A 22,001-nucleotide genomic window follows, 5' to 3' on the forward strand; every position below is an offset into this window, starting at 1 on the left:
AAAGTTTTCCACAACTGTGTTAGGAATCAAAGGGGCCAAAAAACAGCCAATAAACTACTCTCAGGTTAATATATTATTTCCTCAAAAAACACTACTTAAGATTTTACTAAAAAGCACATTTTGCCTGGCACAGGTGAAAGAGGTCTTTCTGAAAGCTTAGAATTATTACCACATGGTTTAAAAAATAATTTATTTCACTGAATAGCTCAAAAAAGAACACAAAAATCACCACAGCAGACACGACAATGCATTCACTGGAAGCAGGGCCACCTTCTATAAATGAATAAATAGTCAAAGAAATCCCAGAACTTCAGAAAACAGGAACAGCAGTCTGCAAAATTAGGGCAAAAACACCATTTTAATTTCCATCTGAATATTTACAACAATATACAGGACAGTATGGCAAGATCTTAGAGGAAACAGGTTATGACTGTGAATATAACATCTGTATTCCGATTTCTGTTGAGAACAAAGATGCCTTTTAAAAATGCCGTTGGTCTTTAGAAGAGAATGTGTTTTTCTGTCTTATATCTAGATTCCACTGCTACACAAGTGGAAACACCCTGTGTAACAACCTTTTGAATTTTAAAATCTAAATCTTGATTCCATATTCCTGACCTGTCTTGTTATCACGTGAAAGAAATAAGCTATTTTAAATACAAGTTTCAATGTAGAAGTTTTAAGAACAAAACTTAACGAGGAGAAAGAATCTCACTTACCTCCACTTAGCATCACTGCCTATTCCCAAAAAGCAAGTTGAGGAAAATCAAAAATGATTTACAAAAGGCACTGAAGTCAGCAAGAGCCCTAGTAGAGTTTTTATTTGGATAAAACACTGGAAACGCTCAGAGACGTCTGCTTGTGTGGTTTGTAACACCGGGAGGAAACCAGCCCTTGCTGTTGCTCGGTCTTGGGCATCCTCGTGGTGCTCAGTGCTGTGTGTGCCCCAGGGTCTGTGCACACACCCTCTGGAAGGTGACAGCCAAGGTGAAGACTAAACTAAACCGTGCTCAAGTCACTGAACTGGGTCTCAAAGCTGTCAAAGTCAACCTCTAGTTCCTGTACTAAAACATGACGCTCTTTTATAATCCAATTGAAATGAGTTCTAAAATAGGGAATAAATTTCAAACCTAGGGACCAACGTACAGCTCATTTTATTACCACTAAATTGACAACTCAATCAAGTCCACTGTGAAAGCTCAAGCACTGGTGAGAAGGAAGAACATCTAGTGACTGCTGCTGAGTTCCGTGTGACTACCTGCCCAACTCCCAGTGGCTACAAGACTTTTCCCAAGAGAAAAGGAAGTTTTATATTCTGGCCACTAATTAAAATGTTTTTAATGACCCAAATTATAAATATCATTGCAAGTGTAAGACACAGTCAAGGTTCATTTACTCCTGGACATCCATCCCCCTTACCAAGTCATCTAACCAAGTGGGATCGACTGGCAAAGCAAAGAGGATTTTCTATCATGAACTAGAAAGTCAAATACCCCAGAAAGGAGGAGGGCATAAAACTAATCTTGGCTTTAAGAAGTGAGGTGCAGGGAGGTGCTGCTGCCGCCACCGCGGCCAACCTCTCCTTTGGGCGCGCACTCGGATTTCCCGGCACAAACTGCGTTGGAACCCCTCCTCCGTTACACCCGCGACCAGGAACAGCACACTGAAGTCTGTATCGTGACCACATTGATGGTTTTCAGAAAATTTTTATCTGAGGTTGCTTTCATCAACTTTTCCCAAAATATCAAAAATCTAAATTTTTTACAGAATATTTGCATTTTCTAAAATTCTTTTACCCTCAAAATGAAGACTAATAAATTCATCAGACAAAAATTTTCTGTGAAATTTTAACAATAAACATAGTACCCTTCTTTCCTTAAAAATGACGACTGAAAGGAGAGCCCAACAGTGGCGGCGGCCCTACAAGGTGGCAAGCTGGGCCAAGCGAGCCATCCTGCGGAGGTGGCCCCCGTTTGCAGGGCTGTAGCGCCCAGGGCTGCCCAGCCCAGGGGAGAGGGGGAGGGGACCAGGCTTCCCGGGGCTGCAGCTGTGAGGGCCACCGAGCTCCGGCAGCTGAGACTTCACCTTCCCTTTCAGGGCGGGGCTTGGCCAGCTGAGGAAACAAGAAAGGTCTGTCATCAGGTGGGGAGAGCAGGGGCTATAGACAGGACCTGGGCCCCTGTGCCTGAGCCCGGGGACCACTGGGGCTCTGAGAAGAGGAGCTTCGCACCTCAGAACCACAGGCCCTGAAGATTAAAAGCTCACACAGTTTTCCATAAGAATCCCATGTGACCCTGACCAGGAATCCTGGCTGCTTCCACCCCTGACCCTGACACCTTGTGCCACCAGCCACAGCCACACATCAGGGGGGCTACACGTTAGCCTGGCTAACAGGCTGCCAGTGTTCTAGGTGAACCACTACATTCACATGAATTGGAATTGGAGCATTCCAGAAGCTAGCTACCAGCAACCCCCACATAACAGACAGACCGTCCTCTCCAGGGCCCGTCGGTACCTCTGTCTGTCAGAGGGTGAGAAGCACAGGACAGCACTCTTCCATCTGTGCACGGCTGGGTACTGGTGAGGGTCCACGTTTGCACACTCCAGAGCTGCCAAAACATCCCGATCCAGTTTTGATGGCTCCTCTCTAGAAGGCACAAAAAAAGAAGTGATAGAAAAAGTGGAAACACCTGTGATTAAAAACGCAGCCTTCCAACAGCAATGCTTTTTTTTTTTTTTGAGGAAGATTAGCCCTGAGCTAACTACCGCCAATCCTCCTCTTTTTGCTGAGGAAGACTGGCCCTGAGCTAACATCTGTGCTCATCTTCCTCTACTTTATATGTGAGACACCTGCCACACATGGCTTTTTGCCAAGCAGTGCCATGTCTGCACCAGGGATCGGAACCAGCGAACCCTGGGCTGCCGAGAAGAGGAACATGCGAACCTAACCGCTGCGCCACTGGGCCAGCCCCCTTGAAATGCATTCATAACTCAAAAACCTAGCATAGGAACAGAACAGCTGCAGGAACACGTCCGGTCCTCAGGAAGCAGCTGTCGGGGCTATGACCCAGGTTACAGAGGAGCCAAGGCTGGTTCCAGAGAGGATGTACCGTCCCACAGAAACGGTGGAGGTGGTGCCTGGGACCCACCCCTGCACATTTCACTCCCATAGACCGTCAACCAGAAGGCTGGGGACAGTCCACCATCTGGGAGACTGACCCCAAGACGGTCTTTCTTCCTAAACAAACTAAATACTTAGGAAGGTTCCAGTCATTCTGTGGGGGCGATGACTCCCCTGGGAAGTACAGCAGACATAAAGACGAGCATGAAAGGAGGACACTGTGTCTACCCACTTGGAAGACCACTGATGTGCACCAAGAAGCTACAAACTCACGAGAGAGGGGGGAACTACAAGTGCACATCCAATCAGGTTGTGGGCAGAGAGAAGGTTGAAGAGAATTACAACCATGTCACATGCGCTCGCACCTCCCTACTCCATGTGACACGTGCACAGATCCCACTCCTCCAGAATCACACACCAACACACATGCGCAACTCATACCCAGAAAGGAAGAGCCTCTGGATGGGCTCCTTTGTGGCGGGGACCCTTGACGGCTCCAAGGACACAGAACTGCAGCCATGCTGCACCTCGTGCCTGGGACTGTCGGGACCCAGGCACATCTTAGCAATCCCGGCTGACATTTCACCCTCTGTCCTTATTTGATTATTCCCAAGTTTGCCAGCAGCAGGAGGTTCTAACGAGTCACTTTCTACTGCGTCCATTCCTGATGTCAGGATCTTCTTATCTCTAGTTTCCATACTTTTATTTGGTGTCTTAGAAAAGCTACTTCCTAGATTCTGCAAATTCAGTTTATCGAACTCAACAGCCAAGCCAGAGACAGGTGACAGGAGGGCTTCCTCCTGGCTCGGGGCCTTTGGCATCTTGCCACCCAGGGGGCTACAAAGCCCATTTCTGCTGCTGTGGGGACTGGTCGGGGATGCAGCTCCTGCAAGGTCTGTCTTCTGCCCCAAGGAAAGGATTTCACACCCTGAGTCTCCAAAAGCACCGACTGTGGGCTGGGTGTTGCTTCGAGCTGTGTTTTGCCGATTTTTTATCTCTTCCAAGCTCATGTCGTCATCCTCATCTAGAAACGCCCTGACGGAGATGGAGTTGCTGCACTTCCTGCGACGGCCTGTGAGGGAGAGAGAGCAGCTGTGGATGACAGGAAACCGCGGGATGCCCGCTCAGCACCACCGCGAATCCCTGCAGCCCGCGGAAGCCCACTCTCTCGTTCAAAGCCTCCTCCTCAGACTCCAGACAGGAAACCACCTGTGCTGCCCCCTTGGAAAAGGTAAGCAGGACCTGCCAACAGAAATACAGCCTCCAGGCCGAGTTCTCCCCCTTCAAAAGCAGGAAAGTGAGGAGAAAGCCAAGTCGAGGGTACGCACTCATGGGGGACAGGAGAGCACTTGGCACCTCTCATCTGATCTGCTAGGACGTCAGGAGCACTCACAGCATGAGGAACAGAGAGGAGCAGCAGGGGTCACTCGTTCACACGGACTCACTTCTTGGTCCGAGTCCCAGAGCCCTGGGACGTGCTGTGTGTCCTTACCGAGGGCAGAGGCGTTCTGACACCAGGCTTCGTCTTCTCCTGTGTCCTGTTGGGGCTTTTTGCCCACTTCTTGCTGAGTAAGGTATTCTTCTAGTTTTTGCAGGCCCTCCTGGGAAGACAGATCAACAAAGCAGCCCAGAAAGTCCCAGTACTCGACCCAGGGATACCCCAGTTCATGAGCCAGCTCCCTGTAAGAATAAAGCACACACGTCACTTGTGAAACCAGAACAGAAGCTCACAGAACTGACTGCACAGAAAACGGCACTTTATGCTGGAAGTGCTGCACCAACAGCAGCAGACCTGGTTACGTTTTATCAGTTATCCTAAGTCGGGGTAAACTGGTGCTTGCGTTTTGAGGCAGCGCTCGCGACAGTCTCACCCATGGAGCTCTGCCAGGTTAGGAGCGAGCCAGGGTGACCGCGACCACAACTCCACTCACAAGCAAACCTGAGAGGAGGAGGGCTAAGCAGACTCCACAGGCAGATGGACCTTCGTGTTTTCATAAAACTACTGTATAAAGTTGGATACGATTATGGGTTTGGCCAGGCACATAAAAATAGAGAAGTCCTTCTCAGGTTCCAGTTGTAAACCTGAAACTAGGCACATATTTTGAGAACAAGTTCTAAAACAATTCACTGAAGTTTTATTTGATTACAGTATAATTTAGCTTCTTGACTGTGGAAAAAACACTTTCCAAGGACTTTTTTCCTAGTAGTTTCCAGCCTACCTCTTGTGTTTTACTTTCTCCTTCAGTGCCAAGGCAACACCCACTGTGGGCACCTCACACAAAGCACTGCCTCTGAACACCAACTCCCTGACAGACGCTGCGTGTGGGGCAGGGCTGTTCCAACAGAATCTCACGCTACACAAACGGCAGCATGTGCAACGTTTGCAAGGAGTGAGACCTCACGACAAGGCTCTAAAGTCTCCCAGTAAACACTTCCTGGGAACTGTTACTGTGAAGGCCATTGTAACAAGTTTCCTCTTCTATCCACAAGTAAGCAACAGCACACCAAACGACTCCACACCAGCTCTTTGTCACTTGGTGCCATGCCCTTGAAGTACCTTCCCACTCTCTCAATGCCTCTTTCTGGGTCCGATTTCCTGACATTGTGAAAGAAGCCTGCTTTCTCTCGAGGCGGGGTTTTCCAGAGTCTCCGAAAATCTTCTGCCTACGAAGAGAAAATGTGTTGAGCTATGCTACGTACCAAGTCACCAGGCAACGCGAAGAACCTCCAGCATCACAGAGCTATCTGGTGCCTTCCAGTGTCCCTCCTCCATCTCCTGACAGACCCTGGGCAACACGCCCACCTGTCTTGCTGTGTTCTGACGGAGGTGAGGAGGGACTCTGAACAAGGCTCCATAAAGCAGGGGCCCCTTTCTTCCTGTGGCCCGGGCTGGGGTCTGAGGGTCAGAGTTGCACCACGTGGCCCTGAGGATGACGCAAGGCCTTGAGGCAGACACTGCAAAGCTGCCACCCCAAGGGCCTCAAGTCATTTTCTCATTACACGAGAGGAAAACAAATGTTTATGCTTTTAAGTCATTCTTACTAGTTTTATGTTTTATGCAAGTGAATCTAACCCTAAGTGATATCACTGGTTTTTGGAGACATCTTCATAGTTGCGGGTAACTAATTATTTAGAACATTTTTAATGAGAAGATAGATTACATACAGATCAGTGTATGAGATATCTCAATCCAGAAGGTGAACTGCAGAGTTTGCAAATGGAAGTTTCTTAGTGACAATACAAGTCCAACAATACTGGAATGGACAGCCTAGTTGGACTGGCAATGAACTGTGAGAAGGGCCATCAACACACGGGAGAGCCAAGTGACAATGGTGTGGGGGAGGGTGAGCCCAGGGAAACATCGCTTCTATGAAGTGTGGGCTCACCACACCCACCCTGACAGGGTCAAGATACTCTTGTTTCTCCAGCAAATGTTCTGAAGCCTCAGTGCCAACTCACTGGGGTTCCATGGGACCTGGTCTCCAAGACCAAACACAGAGCGAAGAGGCGAGAACACCCAGCACTTCTGGCAGGGACTGGTAGGAGCTGGTTCCAGAAGCTTCCACAGCAGCTCACCTTGGATGGACTCAGGGGCCCTGCAAAAGCTCGCAGGGTCAAAATGGGGTCTCTGGGGCTGCTTCCACCATGGCCAACGTGCGGGGCCTCGGCCGTCTGGTCTGAAGACCACAGCTCCCCGATCACCGGAGAAGACGTGTCCTCTGCTCTCAGGAGCGGCACATAGTAGTGACCTAGGGGAGACACACCAGGGCTACACACATCGTGCAGGTGAGTCATCACCTGAGGGGGTGTGTCCAGCACTGGGTCAGCAGCCCAAGAAACAACACATTCGTTACACCACAGGCTTTGCAAGTGATTTCATGATAATAATAATAGTAAAAAGGCTACAAAAGCTCTGAAGCTGAAGAACCTGGGCAAGAGACCAGTTTGTCCCACACTCACTCACGGAGCCCTGCATTCTTCCTCTGCTGGGAAGAAAAAAGGAAAAAGGAAGTGGGAGCAAGGAACAAGTCCTCACCCCCAGATACTTAAAAGGATAGAGAGGCAGGACCTGTGTGAACAAGATTAGCCTAAGTGGGAGCTTGAGAGATGTTAAAAAGAAGTTACATTTTAACTCCTCTCCCTTCCCAATTCCCTACCCTTTTCTGTATGTTACAATTTTGTATCATCGAATACACATCTCTCAACAGACCAGAACATCAGGACTCTGATGTGAAATCAGGAAAGAACAAAGGTAGGGTGCAGTGAGATCACGCCGGAGGGAGCAGCAGGAAAGCACCCAGAGACAATGCGCAAACGCACAGCTGTGGCTGTCATGTGCCAGTAAAACTTTATTTACAAAAGCAGGCGGGCCGGATAGGCATGTGCCAACCTCTGCTTCAAATGGAGACCAACAGGGATTTGGATAGGAATGGAAACCAAGAGAGAAGGAAAGACAGGCAAACAGGAGAGGCCAAAGGGCATCAACTATCTGCTGCAATGTCGCTGGCGAGCAGACCACCAGACTTCTGGCTAGAGATGGCAGGGAAAGGCATTTCTGCCGCCATCTTCTCCAACTCACTGGAAACAACAGAGGAAGATGGTGGGAGCAACCCCTTTCTGAAACCAGCCATCTCCACACTCCTGAAGCCTGCAAGCTAGGAGGTACAGGTGCCAAGTCCTAGAAGCCATTGGCCAGAGGAGCAAGGCCCCAGGAAGTTGAGGCGAACCTCCAGACCTGAGCAGGAAGGACTGTCCCGACAGGTCACGGTCTTGAAAAGCTGAGCCAGTAATTCAACTCTAGGTCTAGAGTGATGAGATCCAGTGCCGGAGAGGCTGCAGGAGAGGTGAGGACTGTGGAGGGAACTGAGGGAGGAGCATCCCAGCTTTGCCAAGCAGGGGGCAGGGTTAGGCTGGGAGGCAGGCTTGCAGAGGGCGTGAGATGAAAGAGCTGACAGACAGCTACTGACAAACCAACCAACCCACCAGCCGAGCGAGGGGTTCTGGGCACAGCCGCGCTCACTCTCTTCTGTGCAGACTCGCAGGCTGTACCTGAGGAGGTGGGATTGGAGGCACCTGCTACATGAGGGGCCTGCAGAGACTAAGGCGTGAGACCATGAGCAACAGTCAAATGATAGACAACCTGGTCTCTCATAAAAGCTCAAGGCCTACAGGAGGGATTATATGAAAACAGAGGTGGAATGTGAGAGCTGGGAAGTTCAGGAAACAGAAGGAACCGTGAAAAGGGCTTCTGAAGGGAGTTCAGGGGCAACCCTTGGCTTTCCTGCCCAGGACACAAGGCCAGGCTTGGACACTGTCCAGGACATTCCCCGCAACGGGCCTCACATTCCAGGCACCAATTCCCCACCTTACCCTTTAAATATTCTCTGATCCGCTCCTTCAGTTCCACAGATTTATTTTTGCTTCTTTCACAAATAACCTATTTAAAAAAAACAGAGTTAACACTCTAAATCTTATCATAACATTTTCTTATCATTAGAAAGGAAATCTTAAAGTGCACTATCAAGTCAGAGCAGAGACATGCGGACACACTCACAATTTTCAGTTCTCTGAGTGCCCCTGTCTGAGGTCCTGTGTGGACTGGGTTGAAACAGAACTCCTATCTAGCACGGAACACAAATGTTTTATTTTCACAACTACAGGAATCAACTTTCTCAGCCCTTGGAGAATTGTAGTGGCAGGAACATTTTTTTGCTAGAAACAATTAAAAAACCAGTAACTTTGAAATAAGAAAGGAACCACAAAATTAGCATCTCTCCTGCCAGCCTGTGAGAAACAAACTACAATTGTATAGTGTACCCTGCAAGTAATGAAACTATTTTTTTTAAGTCTGTAACCGATTGTGAGAGATGTCAAATATTTTAAAAATATCAGTTACCAAATAGCATCTTATATGAAAAAATATACATATGTACACAAAAAATTGAGTAAGACATATGCAAAATAATGGTAATTTCTGAATTGTAGAATTATCTGCTGAATTTTACTCTTTTTGTTTATGTGTATTCTAAACTTTCTACAGAAAGCGGTCATTACTTATGTAACCATAGCAACTACAAAAGAGGCTTTACTACCAGAATAGGATCCTGACAGATCCTATTTCCAAAGGCTGGCAGGTCCAGTGTATGTAGACAGTGTAGCTGTCAGCTCCAGCTCCAGTGTATGGTATAATCAACCCAGCTTTCAATTCTCATCAGGTCCAGTTCCCTTTCCATCTCACAGGCAGAGAAGCACCTCTGCCCTAAGGCACATTTTGTTCAACTGCCAACACAGATCATGACAATGCCTACTTCACAAGGCTTGTATAGGTCAGGTGAGAGTACAGGAGGGGCTTAGGACTCTGCCTCGTGCACAGTGACCTGAACACACATCAGGTGCTTTCAGCGTCATCATCCTCACCACCATCAAGATAATCCTCACTATCACCACCATTACCATCAACATCATCCCCATCATGACCATCATCACCACCACCACCACTGTAATCATAACCAGCATCATCATCATGGCCATCAACACCACCATCATCACCGTAATCATCATAACCATCATCACCAGCATCACTACCACCTCTTCTGTTCTCTCTGACCCTGGTCAACTGAGGTGTGTACAGAGAGAACTTGATAAAAGACTGCTGAGCTGTTGAGAACCATCTGCCAGGTTCAGGAAAATAAACCCAGCAAACTGGGGCAATTCATTCCCTCCTGGCTCTACAGATGCATTTTCTTCACAGAGTGCCTTTTGCTCAGCAATCAGGGTGCTAATGTGCCCATAAGTCAAACACACTCACACAGAGTTACATGTGACTTAACAGTAGCTGTGAAATACACTGTATCTTATGGATTTTCATTGCTAATACTATACAGTAATGGCATTTCAATAGGTACTTACATCTTCAGGTGTTTTATCATATTTATTCCTCGGGTTCTTTACAATCAAAGGGTGTGAAGAAAGTACATTGACTACATCTGCATTCCCAAACTTACAAGCAAAATGCAACGGCGTGTCATAGCCCTGAGAGAGGTGCAGAGGAAGAACACTTATTTCTCATTTACACTTTGTTTCATAAGGTTGCTTTAAGATAAAAATAGGTATTTAGTAAGACAAACAAAACCCCCCAAAAGACTGTAAAAAGACACTTTTTATAACTGAAAAACAACTGGCATACTAGCACATATCCACGTTATAGCCGGGCTTGAGCCCAGCAGACTGCTCTGGCTGCTGTGGGTCTAGTGCCCAGGTGCTCGGGTCCAGTGGGAGCTTATAACCGAGCTGAGCATAACACCTGCTCAGTAAACAGTAGCTTTAACAGTTCAGGGCCTGGTACAAGGTCATAAAATCAATGCTCAAAATGTGAAATAAACAGATGAAGGCAACATCCAGAATAAAGCAAAGTCTATGCATTTGGTCTGTACTTAAAGAAAACTCTCTCTAGTGGCTAACACTGCAGTAAACGAAACGCTGCACTCTTGACTCCATGGTGCTTCTCAGTGCCCCGGCTTCCCCCAGTGGTGCCCTTCCCCGGCCCACAGCTGCACCTTCATCTGCTGCCTACAGACCAGTGGGCCTAAGGGTGACAGCGCCCCCTGAGCTTAAGAGCTCTTGGGCCCACTGCTTCTGGGCCCTTGGATGGCCGCAGGCTCAAATGCAGCATGTCCAAAGTGGAATCCACATGCCTCTACCAGAGCCAGAAAGACGGCCCTGCAGCCCACCTGTAATTAGCAAGGACAGCACATCCCAGCTCCGCAGTCCCCAGTGGTCACTCCTCCTTCCGTATGCCAAGGCTGCCCTCCCCTTAGCTTCTTGTCTAGGTTGCCAAGACACCTAATGGGCCTTCTGCCTGGGCTCACACTCCCAGCTCCAGCCCACCCTCCACTAGGTGACTCCAGTCATCTTGCGCAAGCAAATATCCTCAAGTCACCTCCTATGCCCTGCTCCACACCCTCTAGGACTGCCTCCCCACCTCATACATTCCAGAGAACCTGCAAAGGTCTGGGCATTTGCCCGCACCGCCGCTCTCCGCCGTGCCTGTCCTTTTGCCTGGGGTCGGCAAATTTTCTCAGCCAAGTAAACATTTTAGGCTCCGAGGCTACCCAGTCTCTGCCATAACTACCCTACTCTACCTTTCTCTGCAGCCGCAGACAACATATAAAGTATGAGCACAGCTGTGTTCCAACAAAGTTTTATTTGCAAAAACTGTACTTTGTGGGCCCGGCTTTAGTGTATTCTCTGGATTAGGTCTTTCTTGATTCACGTTCTCCCTGAGACAACTTCAGCTCTAACAGCCAGCCCTCCCTTGCCAGGCATGCAGAGGACAGAGGTCACTGCACATCAGGGCCTACTGTCTTCACTTGGCATTCGGAGCATCAGACCTCAGAGAGCCCTAGACACTCCTGTTTCCTTTTGGCCACTCATCTCCCTCACACCATGTAACGTCCATCTCTAACCTGCTCCAAGTTCCACAAACTTGACCCCAACCTGTCCCTTCATTCCTGCCAGGAACTTTTGTTCCTATGTAGACAGCAGGCTCTGGGTCCGGGACCAGGTGTAGTTCTCATTCATGCCACATTCTCTGGTGAGCCCCCAGGCTTTCTAGGATGCCCAAGTGTTGTGGTCAGTGCTTTAATTGATTCCTACTCTTAGTGGGTTATGATCAGACAATATGACCTGTAACATCACCTAATTTCAGGAATTTATTAAGTGTTCTTTGTGGACACGCATATGTACATTTTCTGTGAGTACCGCACAGTCATTAAGAAAAGAATGTGACTGGGGCCGGCCCCACGGCCGAGTGGCTAAGTTCGCGAGCTCTGCTTCAGCGGCCTGGGGTTTCGCCGGTTCGGATCCTGGGTGCAGACATGGCTTCGCTCATCAGGCCATGCTGAGGTGGCGTCCCACATAGTACAACCAGAGGCACTCACAACTAGAGTATACAACTACATACTGGGGAGCTTTGGGGGAAAAAAGGAAAAATAAAATCTTTAAAAATTAAAAAAAAAAAAGTGATGGTCAGCCCTGGTGGCCTAGTGGTTAAGTTCAGCATGCTCCACTTCAGCAGCCCGGGTTCAGTTCCTGGGCACACACCTACACCACTCTGTCAGCAGCCATGCTGTGCTGGTAGCCCACATACTGAAAAATCGAGGAAGACTGGCACAGATGTTAGCTCAGGGCAAACCTTCCACAAGCAAAAAAAAGAGGAAGACTGGCAACGGATGTTAGCTCAGGGCAAATTTTCCTCAGGAGAAAAAAGAAAAAAGAAAAACAGAAAGAACAGAATGTGTATTTTCTATAAGGTACACAGTTCTGTATCACAGCTATTAAGTCAGACTTCCTGATTATTCTAATCAAATCAGACATCCTTACTGATGCAGTTTGTTCACACTTAGTCTAACTGATTTTATTCCTTCTGTCCTACTCTACACTTACTATTGCTCATGTAATCACTGTATTTCTTTTACTCCCTTCTAAATTTGCAAGTTTGGCCAAATTTATCTCCATTCCCCCTTTTTTCTCTTATTAATTTAAAAGTCATTCTTACTTTCCAATTCTGCAGTTCAATGTATCATATTCGATATGTATTAGGAGATAATAAATTATGCTCCACTCCAATGTGCTTCTTTTATTCCCTCTCCTGCCAACTACACCTTTCCAAACTCCTAGGTTTTGCTGAGACTTTATAATTCTTGGCTCTATGCCATCATTGGGTTTTCTCTGATATATGTAAAATTCTTCTGTTTCAAGAATCCTTACTTAAGCCTGATGAGCCATTAAAAATCATCCCTTGGAAATTTTTAACCCCACAGGAAATAGTCCTAATGTAAACTGGAAAAAAAAAAAAAAAAAGATATACACAGAACACTAGAATAAAAGGTACCAAAACTTTTTTACTTTCTTCTCCCTTTAGCTTTTCAGCATTCACCTATCCTCCAAAGCCCAGCTTGGGCCTCTCTTGACAACGGCCAGGAGGGAAGTATCCTTGCAGCAGCTCTGTCCACAGCCAAGCCCCACATGCACCCTGCCCGGTGGGGCGGACTTCTCATGTGTGAGCAGAGCTTATTTTCCAACCATCTCTCTCTAAATTCTCTGAGCTCAATGAATGTGAGTCTCCTCTCTGATCCTCCACATGCACACTGATACAGTGCAGGGACACAGTAAATACTCACATACTAGGAACACTAACCGTGTTTTAAGACTGGCTGTAACTTCTACTAGAAAAGAGAGGAGGTGGCACACTCACCATTTTGTCAGGAGTGTTCAGGTACAGGTCCACGATGTAACAAATGCGATTCTGCAGCATGCTTGGGTTGTCATCGGGGTACATAAGCCGCATGAATTCAGGGTTTTCCAGAGTCTCTAGAGTCAGCTGGCAGATAGAAGCCTGATTCTCTTTGGCAGCAACATGCATGACGTTGTACCTACATCCTTCCTGAAAGAATACCGCAGATTTTGAGTTTTGTCTTTGTCAACAAGTCTTTTGACGCTAATGATGCTGCAAGCAGGATTACCTGTACGATGGTTGGGTTGTCCCCTGAACCAATGAGATATCGGGGATTACTCCAGATAAGATCAGCAAAGGTGTCATCTTCTCCCTTCTCCACAGCTTTTCGAAGTTTGGCAGTAAGATCTTGTGTACGGGGATTTTTATAACTGTTCGCTCGCTCTTTGTTTACTGTTTCTGACTCAGAGAGGTATAAACCATCTGTCATTAAGAAACCACATTTAAGAATATTTAATTTCACAAACATTTTTCTCATCACCCACTATGTGCTACATGGAGGGCAATAAAAATCTCTCCCTCAGGCGCCCCACATATACAGTAGAGGAAGATGGCATGGATGTTAGCTCAGGGACAGTCTTCCTCAGCAAAAAGAGGAGGATTAGTGGCAGATGTGAGCTCAGGGCTAATCTTCCTCAGGAAAAAAAAAAGAAAATCTCTCTCACACAGGCTTACGATCTAGTTGGGAGTAAGAGATAAGAAACAATTATAATAGGTAGCAGAAGGACCTATGTTCCAGCCTCCACAGTGGTACAAACACACTGCTATGGCACGTAAGTGAAAGGCCAACAAGACTCAACTGGACCCCAGCTAGAAAAGGCTTTGTGAAGGCAGCGTGGGTCTCATTAGGTGGAGGAAGGATGAGCGCACAGGGCCAAAGGAGCATGACCAGCGTTCGCATAAATCTGTGAGGTGCACAAAGCATTCCCATAAAGAAAGAGCGAGCAAAAGAGTGATTTCAGTTGGTTTAATTACAAAACCTGAGAATGTACGAAAGTGATCTTCTTGAAGTGAACTTTCACAAACTGGGAAGAGGGAAGCCTGTAACTGTTTTACATTCATTCTGGTTTCTAAGCAGCACCTGTGTGAGGCCAAGTGTGGGAACAAAAGAAAGGAGGCAGACGGGACTCTCAACTGGAGGCCAGATGTCTGCAAGGACAGGACACCTTCCTCCGGAACCCCGACAGCGTGGGCAGCAGGACAACCGTGAGCTCTGAGAGGCGATGAGACTGAGCCTGGGCCAAAGTTAAAGACCACCAGGGTTTTGCACAATGCTGACTGCAAAGGCCCCCTCTTAAGATCCTGGTTCTGAGCTGGGAGTGGGTATGTTCAGATTTCTGGCTGGATAGCTCCTGCAGACGAGCCCAGCTTTTGCAGGATCTTCTGGGTCAAAGCAGGTGCCACAGTCCTAAAATCAGGTGTAGCTTCAAGGGAGAAACAGACTGATCTTGGCATCCAAAAAATCCCCTGAATCTAAGAGGCAGCAGGAGAAAGCGAGACAAAGAGAACAGAACAGAAGGGGTGATGGTGATCCTTTCACTGCTTCTCCCATGGCCTCCCCAGCTTCAGGGCCTGGAGGAGTAGCTGCCTGGCCCACTCAGCCCCCCATCACCTCTACCTACATGGTCCCTGGTCCTTCCCAGAACAGCCAACTGACCCATTCTCCTTCAGCCGCTCTATGGCCTGGGCCTCAGCTCTCTGCTCCCTAGCAAAGTGGACTCCTCTCAAAGGTGGAAAAAACCAGTTACAATAAATCAGGAAAGAGGGCACAAAATACCTGGGGGTAAATTTGATAGTAATGCCAAGATGTGAACTGCTATACAATTTACCTTTTAACCCACCATTGCTAAAGAGTGGTGCTATTTTCACAGGAGAAAGTGGTAAAGAGGTTTTGCTTGGAGAAGGGAAATAATCACAAATTCCTCTAGCAAATTTCTCTGCATCTTCTCTGCTTGAAAAAGCTTTAAATCGGGATCCTTTGATCATTCTGACAGCTTGTAATGCTTCCTTTTTATCTTCATAAACATGAATCCTTTCTGCGTGGGAAAAGTAACAAAGGAAAATTAAAGATGAAGAACGGGAGCCATTATCACTTAATTCACACCTGAAGGTCCTGGGTTTATTTTTATTTTTATTTATTTATTTATTTTTTGAGGAAGATTAGCCCTGAGCTAACTGCCAATCTTTCTTTTTTTGCTGAGGAAGACTGGCCCTGAGCTAACATCTGTGCCCATCTTCCTCTACTTTATATGTGGGACACCCACCACAGCATGGCTTTTGCCAAGCAGTGCCATGTCCGCACCCAGGAACCCCGGGCAGTGGAGAAGTGGAACGTATGAACTTAACCACTGTGCCACCAGGCCAGCCCCAAGCCCTGGGTTTAATAACAAACGATTGCTACCCAGTTGTCTGACCTTTCTCTCATATTAATATTTCAATTTTAAATCTTGAAGAAAAAGGGCCTTAGCTAACCAAAAGAACAAAATTAATAAGCTTGGTTATATATATGTGTGTGGACATAAATGATACATATTTTATACATACATGAAATTTTGTATCCAAGGACACTTATTCCATACTAAAAAATAAAATTCATGGATTAACAATCTAAATAAAAGTAATAAAAAAAAACAAGTTAAAAAACTATGAATAGGGGGCTGGCCCTGTGGCCAAGTGGTTAAGTTCGCGCGCTCCGCTTCCACGGCCCAGGGTTTCACCAGTTCGAATCCTGGGGGTAGACATGGCACCACTCATCAGGCCATGCTGAGGTGGCGTCCCACGTACCACAACTAGAAGGACCCACAACTAAAATATATACAACTATGTACTGGGGGGCTTTGGGGAGAAAAAGGAAAAAAAAAACAACCCTATGAATATATTAGCAACAAACATAAGGGAATTTTAAACATAATTTTGGGCGGGGAATGTCTTTCTAAGCATGCCAAGAAACCCAGAATACATACAGGAAAAGAAAGTCCCAACTGCATAAAAATACTAAAGTTCTGTAGGGGAACTATCATAATTAAGTTCTGTATGAGACTCTCAAAATATATAAAATACAAACGACAGATCAGGAGAAAAAATTTTTAACTGAGAGAAGACTGGTAACGTCCACTGCCCACTAAAAATGGTCACTAGACATGACCAAGTGATTCATCAAATAAATACAAATAGACGATAACCACATAAAAAAGGTGATCGACCTCAAACAAAATAGAGGTTTACCTTATTCAAAAGACAAATAGGAAAGTTCAGTAACATGCAGTGTGGTTGACAGAATGGCAACAAGACACTCACCTTCCCTTTTTACAGACAGATGTGAGTTCAACATTGTGTTGTAGAGAGACTGGAAAAGTTACTCTCTCACACATCGTGAATGGTTATGCCTTTGGGAGGGCAGGAGCTTTCACGGTTTAAAAAATGTGTACCTTTTGACCCAAAACGTCTACTTACCATTTTTATAATAAAAACAATGTACATTTATATATATATGTTAAATTTAAATGAAAACATATCAAAAATAAAACAATCAGTTTATATATATAAACAAACATAGTAGGGTCAGAAATGATCACAAAAACAGTTACTAAGTGGTTACTTCTGGTGAGTAAGATTTGAGTGGGGAGGAGGAAAGAAAGAAACTACACTTTTATTTTCTACCCTGTATATAGAATACATACAGTACATATGCATATTTTTTTTGAGAAAAACAACTTTCATAATAATAAAGGATAAAGATAGAGGTTGGCCCCGTGGCCGAGGGATTAAGTTTGCACGCTCTGCTTCGGCAGCCCAGGGTTTCACTGGTTCGGATCCTGCGCGCGCGGACATGGCACCACTCACCAAGCCGTGCTGAGGCGGCGTCCCACATACCACAACTAGAAGGACCCACAACTAAAAATACACAACTATGTACCAGGGGACTTTGGGGAGAAAAAGGAAAAATAAAATCTTAAAAAAAAAAAAAAGATTAAAGATAAAGGGAAAATGCATCATGGGCATTTCCAACGTCTTTAAAAAATTCTTATGGTTGAGTATTATTCCATTCTACTCGTGGTACATAATATATGTCTAACTAATCTCCTGTTTTTAGGTCCCAGCACAAATGATACAACAACAATAATAATAATGACAGTACGCAACTTCTGACATTCTAATCAACATCAAGTTTTCATTAATTCTTTCCAATGCTATCTATTTTAGCCTTGTTTAAAATTGTAATTCTTTAATGTTGAAAATTACTTATACTTTCATGGCCATTTGCATTCATTAACATAAAAGGTATTCAGGTTATGTTGAATTAAAAAAAGGAGGGAGATGATTAATCAACCAATGGCAGCCAGCCACCAAATATTTGTAAAGTGAACTATATCTTAGAGAATCCAATTTTCTTAATTTTTGAAAATTCACGTATACATTTACAAAAACTTCAGGAGAGTTCTATATAAAAACGCTAACAGTGGTTGATTTAGGCTGATCAGATTACGGTGGTTAAATTCTTCTCTTCTCCTGTGTAGTCTGTGAGTCCCCCTGCTGTCCACGCACCACCTGTGTAAGAAACACCACACGCTTGTCACATTACCATTTCTCGGTGGGGCATCCTCGTATGCCGGGCACACACCGTAATACAGAGGTGGCTCTGTAGAGGCCCTCACCACAGCTTTGTGGCCATCGACCCCAGCCACAGCACTGAAGGGCACCGAGCAGGTCTGAGATGTCACAGCATCTTCCTCCGGAGGATTCAGGCCCACGCTATAACCAAAATCTCGGTCTTCAGAAAAGCTGACCTGCTCAGTCTGGCTCCCCACAACAGACTTGAAAATCCCTTGCGTGTTCCGGCTGAGAGCTGTGGCACCTGCGGAATCATGGCCGGGAGCGTGTGAAGGCAGTGTTCTTCCGTGCTCTAATAAAGCCTGAGCCAACTTCTTCTCAAAGATGAACCTTGTAGTTGATGTAATGGGTCCACACTTCAATCCAGCTTTGACAATTTCTTCTCTAAGGTCATCTGGATTCAACAGTTTCAATCGAGCCAAGATGGCATCCATTGTCATTTCACCTAGGCGCAGGACAACAAAAACCAATTCAATGACTGTAAGTACATCTTTTCTTATTAAAAAAAATAAAATAAAAGTGGCAAAAAAGCTGGCTTCAAAGTTTCATTTCAATCCAGTGTTTCTCAATATCCTTTATGAACTCTGAGGATTTCCATAAATTTTTTGTTTCCAAATCTACAATAATCTTAACACAATTCAGGTAAACAGCTTCTGGTTTATTTGGATAAGAGTCATATAACCTAGGACTCTTATGCAATAAGATCACACTAATACTCCACCCAGGGAAGTGCACTGTGGAAACAGGTGTACTCATACACTGCTACTTGGAGTGTAATTTGGAACAAATGCCAAAGAAGACAATTGGACAACATCCATCAAAACTCCAACTCCAGAAACTTATCCTACAGATCTATTCACACTTTATTCCGTAAGTGATGGGAAATCATGCAAAGATTTAAACAAGGAGCCACATAGATAGCTCTGGCACTCATTTTGTTAATACTAATAACAAATAGCTAATGTTTAATGTTTTGGGGAGCTTTTCTGTGTGCCCAGTTCTAGTCTAAGTACTCTGCAAACACTAAGGTATTTAACAGTCACAGTAACTCCGTGTGGTAGGTATCACCATTATTCACCCCCACTTTACAGACGAAGAACCTAAAGCACACAGAAGATGAGTAACTTGTTCAAGTTATACAGCTACAAACTGCATATCCGAACTGGAGCTGGAGCTTTAATCCCCGTATTTGGAGAAACAACAGTTAAATCTATGGAGTACGGGTCTCAGCACAGTCAGCTAGCATTAGGGGAGAAGGTAAGAAATGACCGGGCCAGACCGCCATTGCAGTCATGGGACTAGAGACGAGGGCTGAGACTAGAACAACGGGAGGTTTCAATGACAGTGGATTAGATGCTATGTGGAGGGTTTGAGGGATTAGCCGGCTTAGGACAACACCTACATTTCTGGTCCAAATGCCTAGGAAGAGATGCTACCTGACGCAGAGACTATAAGAGACAGAACAAATGGAGATTTGCGCATTGAGCATTAGAAACACCTACTGCACACCAAGTGGGCATTCTGATTTTCAAGTCTGAGACTTGGAAGATGAGAAGTTCAGTGTGGGAAACACAGACCTGGGAATCATTAGCAGACAGACGGTGGTTATAATACCGAGACGAAACCAGGGACAACAAGGAACATACAAAAAAACAGTAAGCCTGAAATGGAATCTGAGTAATACCAAGGATTAAGAGACAGGAGAAAAAGAAGAGAAACTCAGAGGAGACTCAAAAAGAACTGGACATACAGGGCGTGCTTACAGAAACCAAGATAGTACAGCCTCCTACACACCTAGGCTGCATGGTACCTATCTTATGGGACCACTGTCCTTGACTGAAAAGTTGTTATGCAGTGCCTGACTGGAGAGGGTTAAGAGATGTTTAAAGATGAAATGATACGATATCCAGGATTGGCTTTAAATTACTCCAACAGGAGAGCAAAACAGAGGGGGTAGTGACAGAAAAAAAAAAGATTCACAAAGTACTAATACCTTCTGTAGCTGGATGTTGGGTAGAAGGGGCTCATTATATCATCCTACCTGTTTTCGTGTATTTCTTTTTTTAAAACTTTTTATGAGACCACCTCCCCCACCCAACTCTAATCTTTCAAAAATGGCTGTTACTTATTTGCAAAGGGGATATCAGTCTTTTAACAATGAATGTATTGCACAGGCTCCTCTAAAGCTGCCAAAGAACTTGGAGGGGGAGGCCTGCTGATCACAGGACTCCACCCAGGAAGAGCACCTAAGTGGATGCTCCGTACACCGGGATCTAAGACAGAGAAGTGGCTCAGTGATAAGGAAGTGATACGAAACGCAGAGGGTAGGTCAAAGCCACAGGCAAGGCAAAGCTTGAAGGGAGGGGAATTTGGGGGCAGATGCTATGAATAAACAGAGAGGAGCTGCATCTGTTCCTGACAATATTCTTTTTTTCCCCCTTCTTCTTCTCCCCAAAGCCCCTCAGCACATAGTTGGATATTCTAGTTGTAGGTTCTTCTGGTTGTGCTGTGCTCAGCATGGCTTGATGAGCGGCACCTAAGATCCGTGCCCAGGATCCAAACTGGCGAACTCCTAGGCCACTGAGGCAGAGCCTGTGAACATAACCACTCAGGCACAGGGCCAGCTCACTGACAATATTCTATTTTTCATACCACCCCTGTGTCTTTACTCTAAAGCTACCTTTCTACCATGCGCTAGTTTGAAGGGGATTTCGGTTCTTGCAACCAAGCAAACCCTATAAAGGACAATTACATTACATTGTATCACTAACTGTGTGACCTTGGGCAAGTCATGCAAACTCTAAGCCTCAGTTTCCTCATCTATAAAATGGACATAATAACTGCTCTACTTCTTAGGCTGTAATGAGAATTAGATAAAATAACACGTGACCACCGTGTCTGGCAAATCCATAAACATCAGCTACAGCTGGTAGGCTATCAAGGAACACAGGTTTAAATCTTGCAGAATACACAATATGCTAGAAAGTCAATTTTAATAAAAGCAAAACACACACTCTGTGACTAATATTCTTAATACAAGTATTGGCTCATGTGTGCAAAAAACAAAGGATAAAGGAGAAACTAACGAGACTGCTTACCTGTGGGGGTGGGTGGGAAGTGGATAGGAAGAACAGACAGAGAGCCCAGGGCAGGGGACAGCAGTACTTCTGAATATAATTTTATATGTTCTGACTTTTAGAAACATGTTTGCGATTCACGTATTACACTACTCAAAAAATAAGTAAATAAACAAAAAGATAGGAAGAAACTCCTAAATGGAATACAAACCAAAACAAATGAGCTCAACTCATCGTTGAGGAGAACCAACCCCGAAACTATGAAAAACAGCAATGTGTGACTATATACTCCAAGGATGACAACCAAATGAAGGGTACACAACCACAGCACTCTGGCTGGTAGGTGTGTTCCACAGTGGTACAGGTTAGTGACCCTGAAGCTATTTTATGTGTCCTCAGCAAATAATTGGATATATTGTGGCTGATGAGAGCCAGGTTCCTCACTGACACAGAGGGGAGTTACAGATAAGGAGGAGGGGGAGGCTTGAGTAAGGGTCAGCACTCTTCTGTAAAGGGCCAGAGAGTAAATCTTGACGCTTTGTGAGCCATAAGGTCTCTCAAATGCTCAAGATCACCTACAGACAACAGAGTGTGACTGTGTTCCAATAAGACTTTATTTACAAAAATAGGTGAGGGCCGGCGCCTGGCCTGGTGGCTTAGTGGTTAAGTTCACATGCTCCATTGTAGGGGTCCAGGATTCGATGGTTCAGATCCCGGGCATGGACCTAAGCACTGCTTATCAAGACATGCTGTGGTGGCATCCCACATATAAAGTAGAGGAAGATGGACACAGATGTTAGCTCAGGGCCAATCTTCCTCACCAAAAAGAGGAGGATAATGGCCAGCCCCATGGCCGAGTGGCTGGGTTTACATGCTCTGCTTCAGTAGCCCAGGGTTT

The 22,001-nt window shown here is 45.6% G+C and overlaps 1 protein-coding gene across 4 annotated transcripts in view; it reads right to left on the minus strand.

Moving 5' to 3' along the window:
- Nucleotides 1-339: 339 nt before the first annotated feature.
- The window catches only part of ANKLE2 (ankyrin repeat and LEM domain containing 2), a 30,870-nt gene continuing 9,208 nt past the window's right edge, over nucleotides 340-22,001 (minus strand). For 2 of the 4 annotated variants that reach the window (XM_023647379.2, XM_070220494.1), the window contains exons 2-13: nucleotides 17,998-18,471; nucleotides 15,257-15,451; nucleotides 13,645-13,838; nucleotides 13,377-13,565; nucleotides 10,031-10,153; nucleotides 8,492-8,558; nucleotides 6,698-6,870; nucleotides 5,679-5,785; nucleotides 4,614-4,801; nucleotides 3,563-4,193; nucleotides 2,516-2,647; nucleotides 340-2,113 (exon numbers count right to left, since the gene is read on the minus strand). In XM_023647379.2, the coding sequence (XP_023503147.2) occupies nucleotides 1,921-2,113; nucleotides 2,516-2,647; nucleotides 3,563-4,193; nucleotides 4,614-4,801; nucleotides 5,679-5,785; nucleotides 6,698-6,870; nucleotides 8,492-8,558; nucleotides 10,031-10,153; nucleotides 13,377-13,565; nucleotides 13,645-13,838; nucleotides 15,257-15,451; nucleotides 17,998-18,471 (2,666 nt within the window). In that variant the 3' untranslated portion in view covers nucleotides 340-1,920. Of the gene's footprint in view, nucleotides 2,114-2,515; nucleotides 2,648-3,562; nucleotides 4,194-4,613; nucleotides 4,802-5,678; nucleotides 5,786-6,697; nucleotides 6,871-8,491; nucleotides 8,559-10,030; nucleotides 10,154-13,376; nucleotides 13,566-13,644; nucleotides 13,839-15,244; nucleotides 15,452-17,997; nucleotides 18,472-22,001 lie in introns of all 4 variants that reach the window. The other 2 variants (XM_023647378.2, XM_070220493.1) reach the window with 1 other exon arrangement.

This window comes from Equus caballus, chromosome 8, assembly GCF_041296265.1.
Source record: "Equus caballus isolate H_3958 breed thoroughbred chromosome 8, TB-T2T, whole genome shotgun sequence".
Lineage (NCBI taxonomy): Eukaryota > Metazoa > Chordata > Mammalia > Perissodactyla > Equidae > Equus > Equus caballus.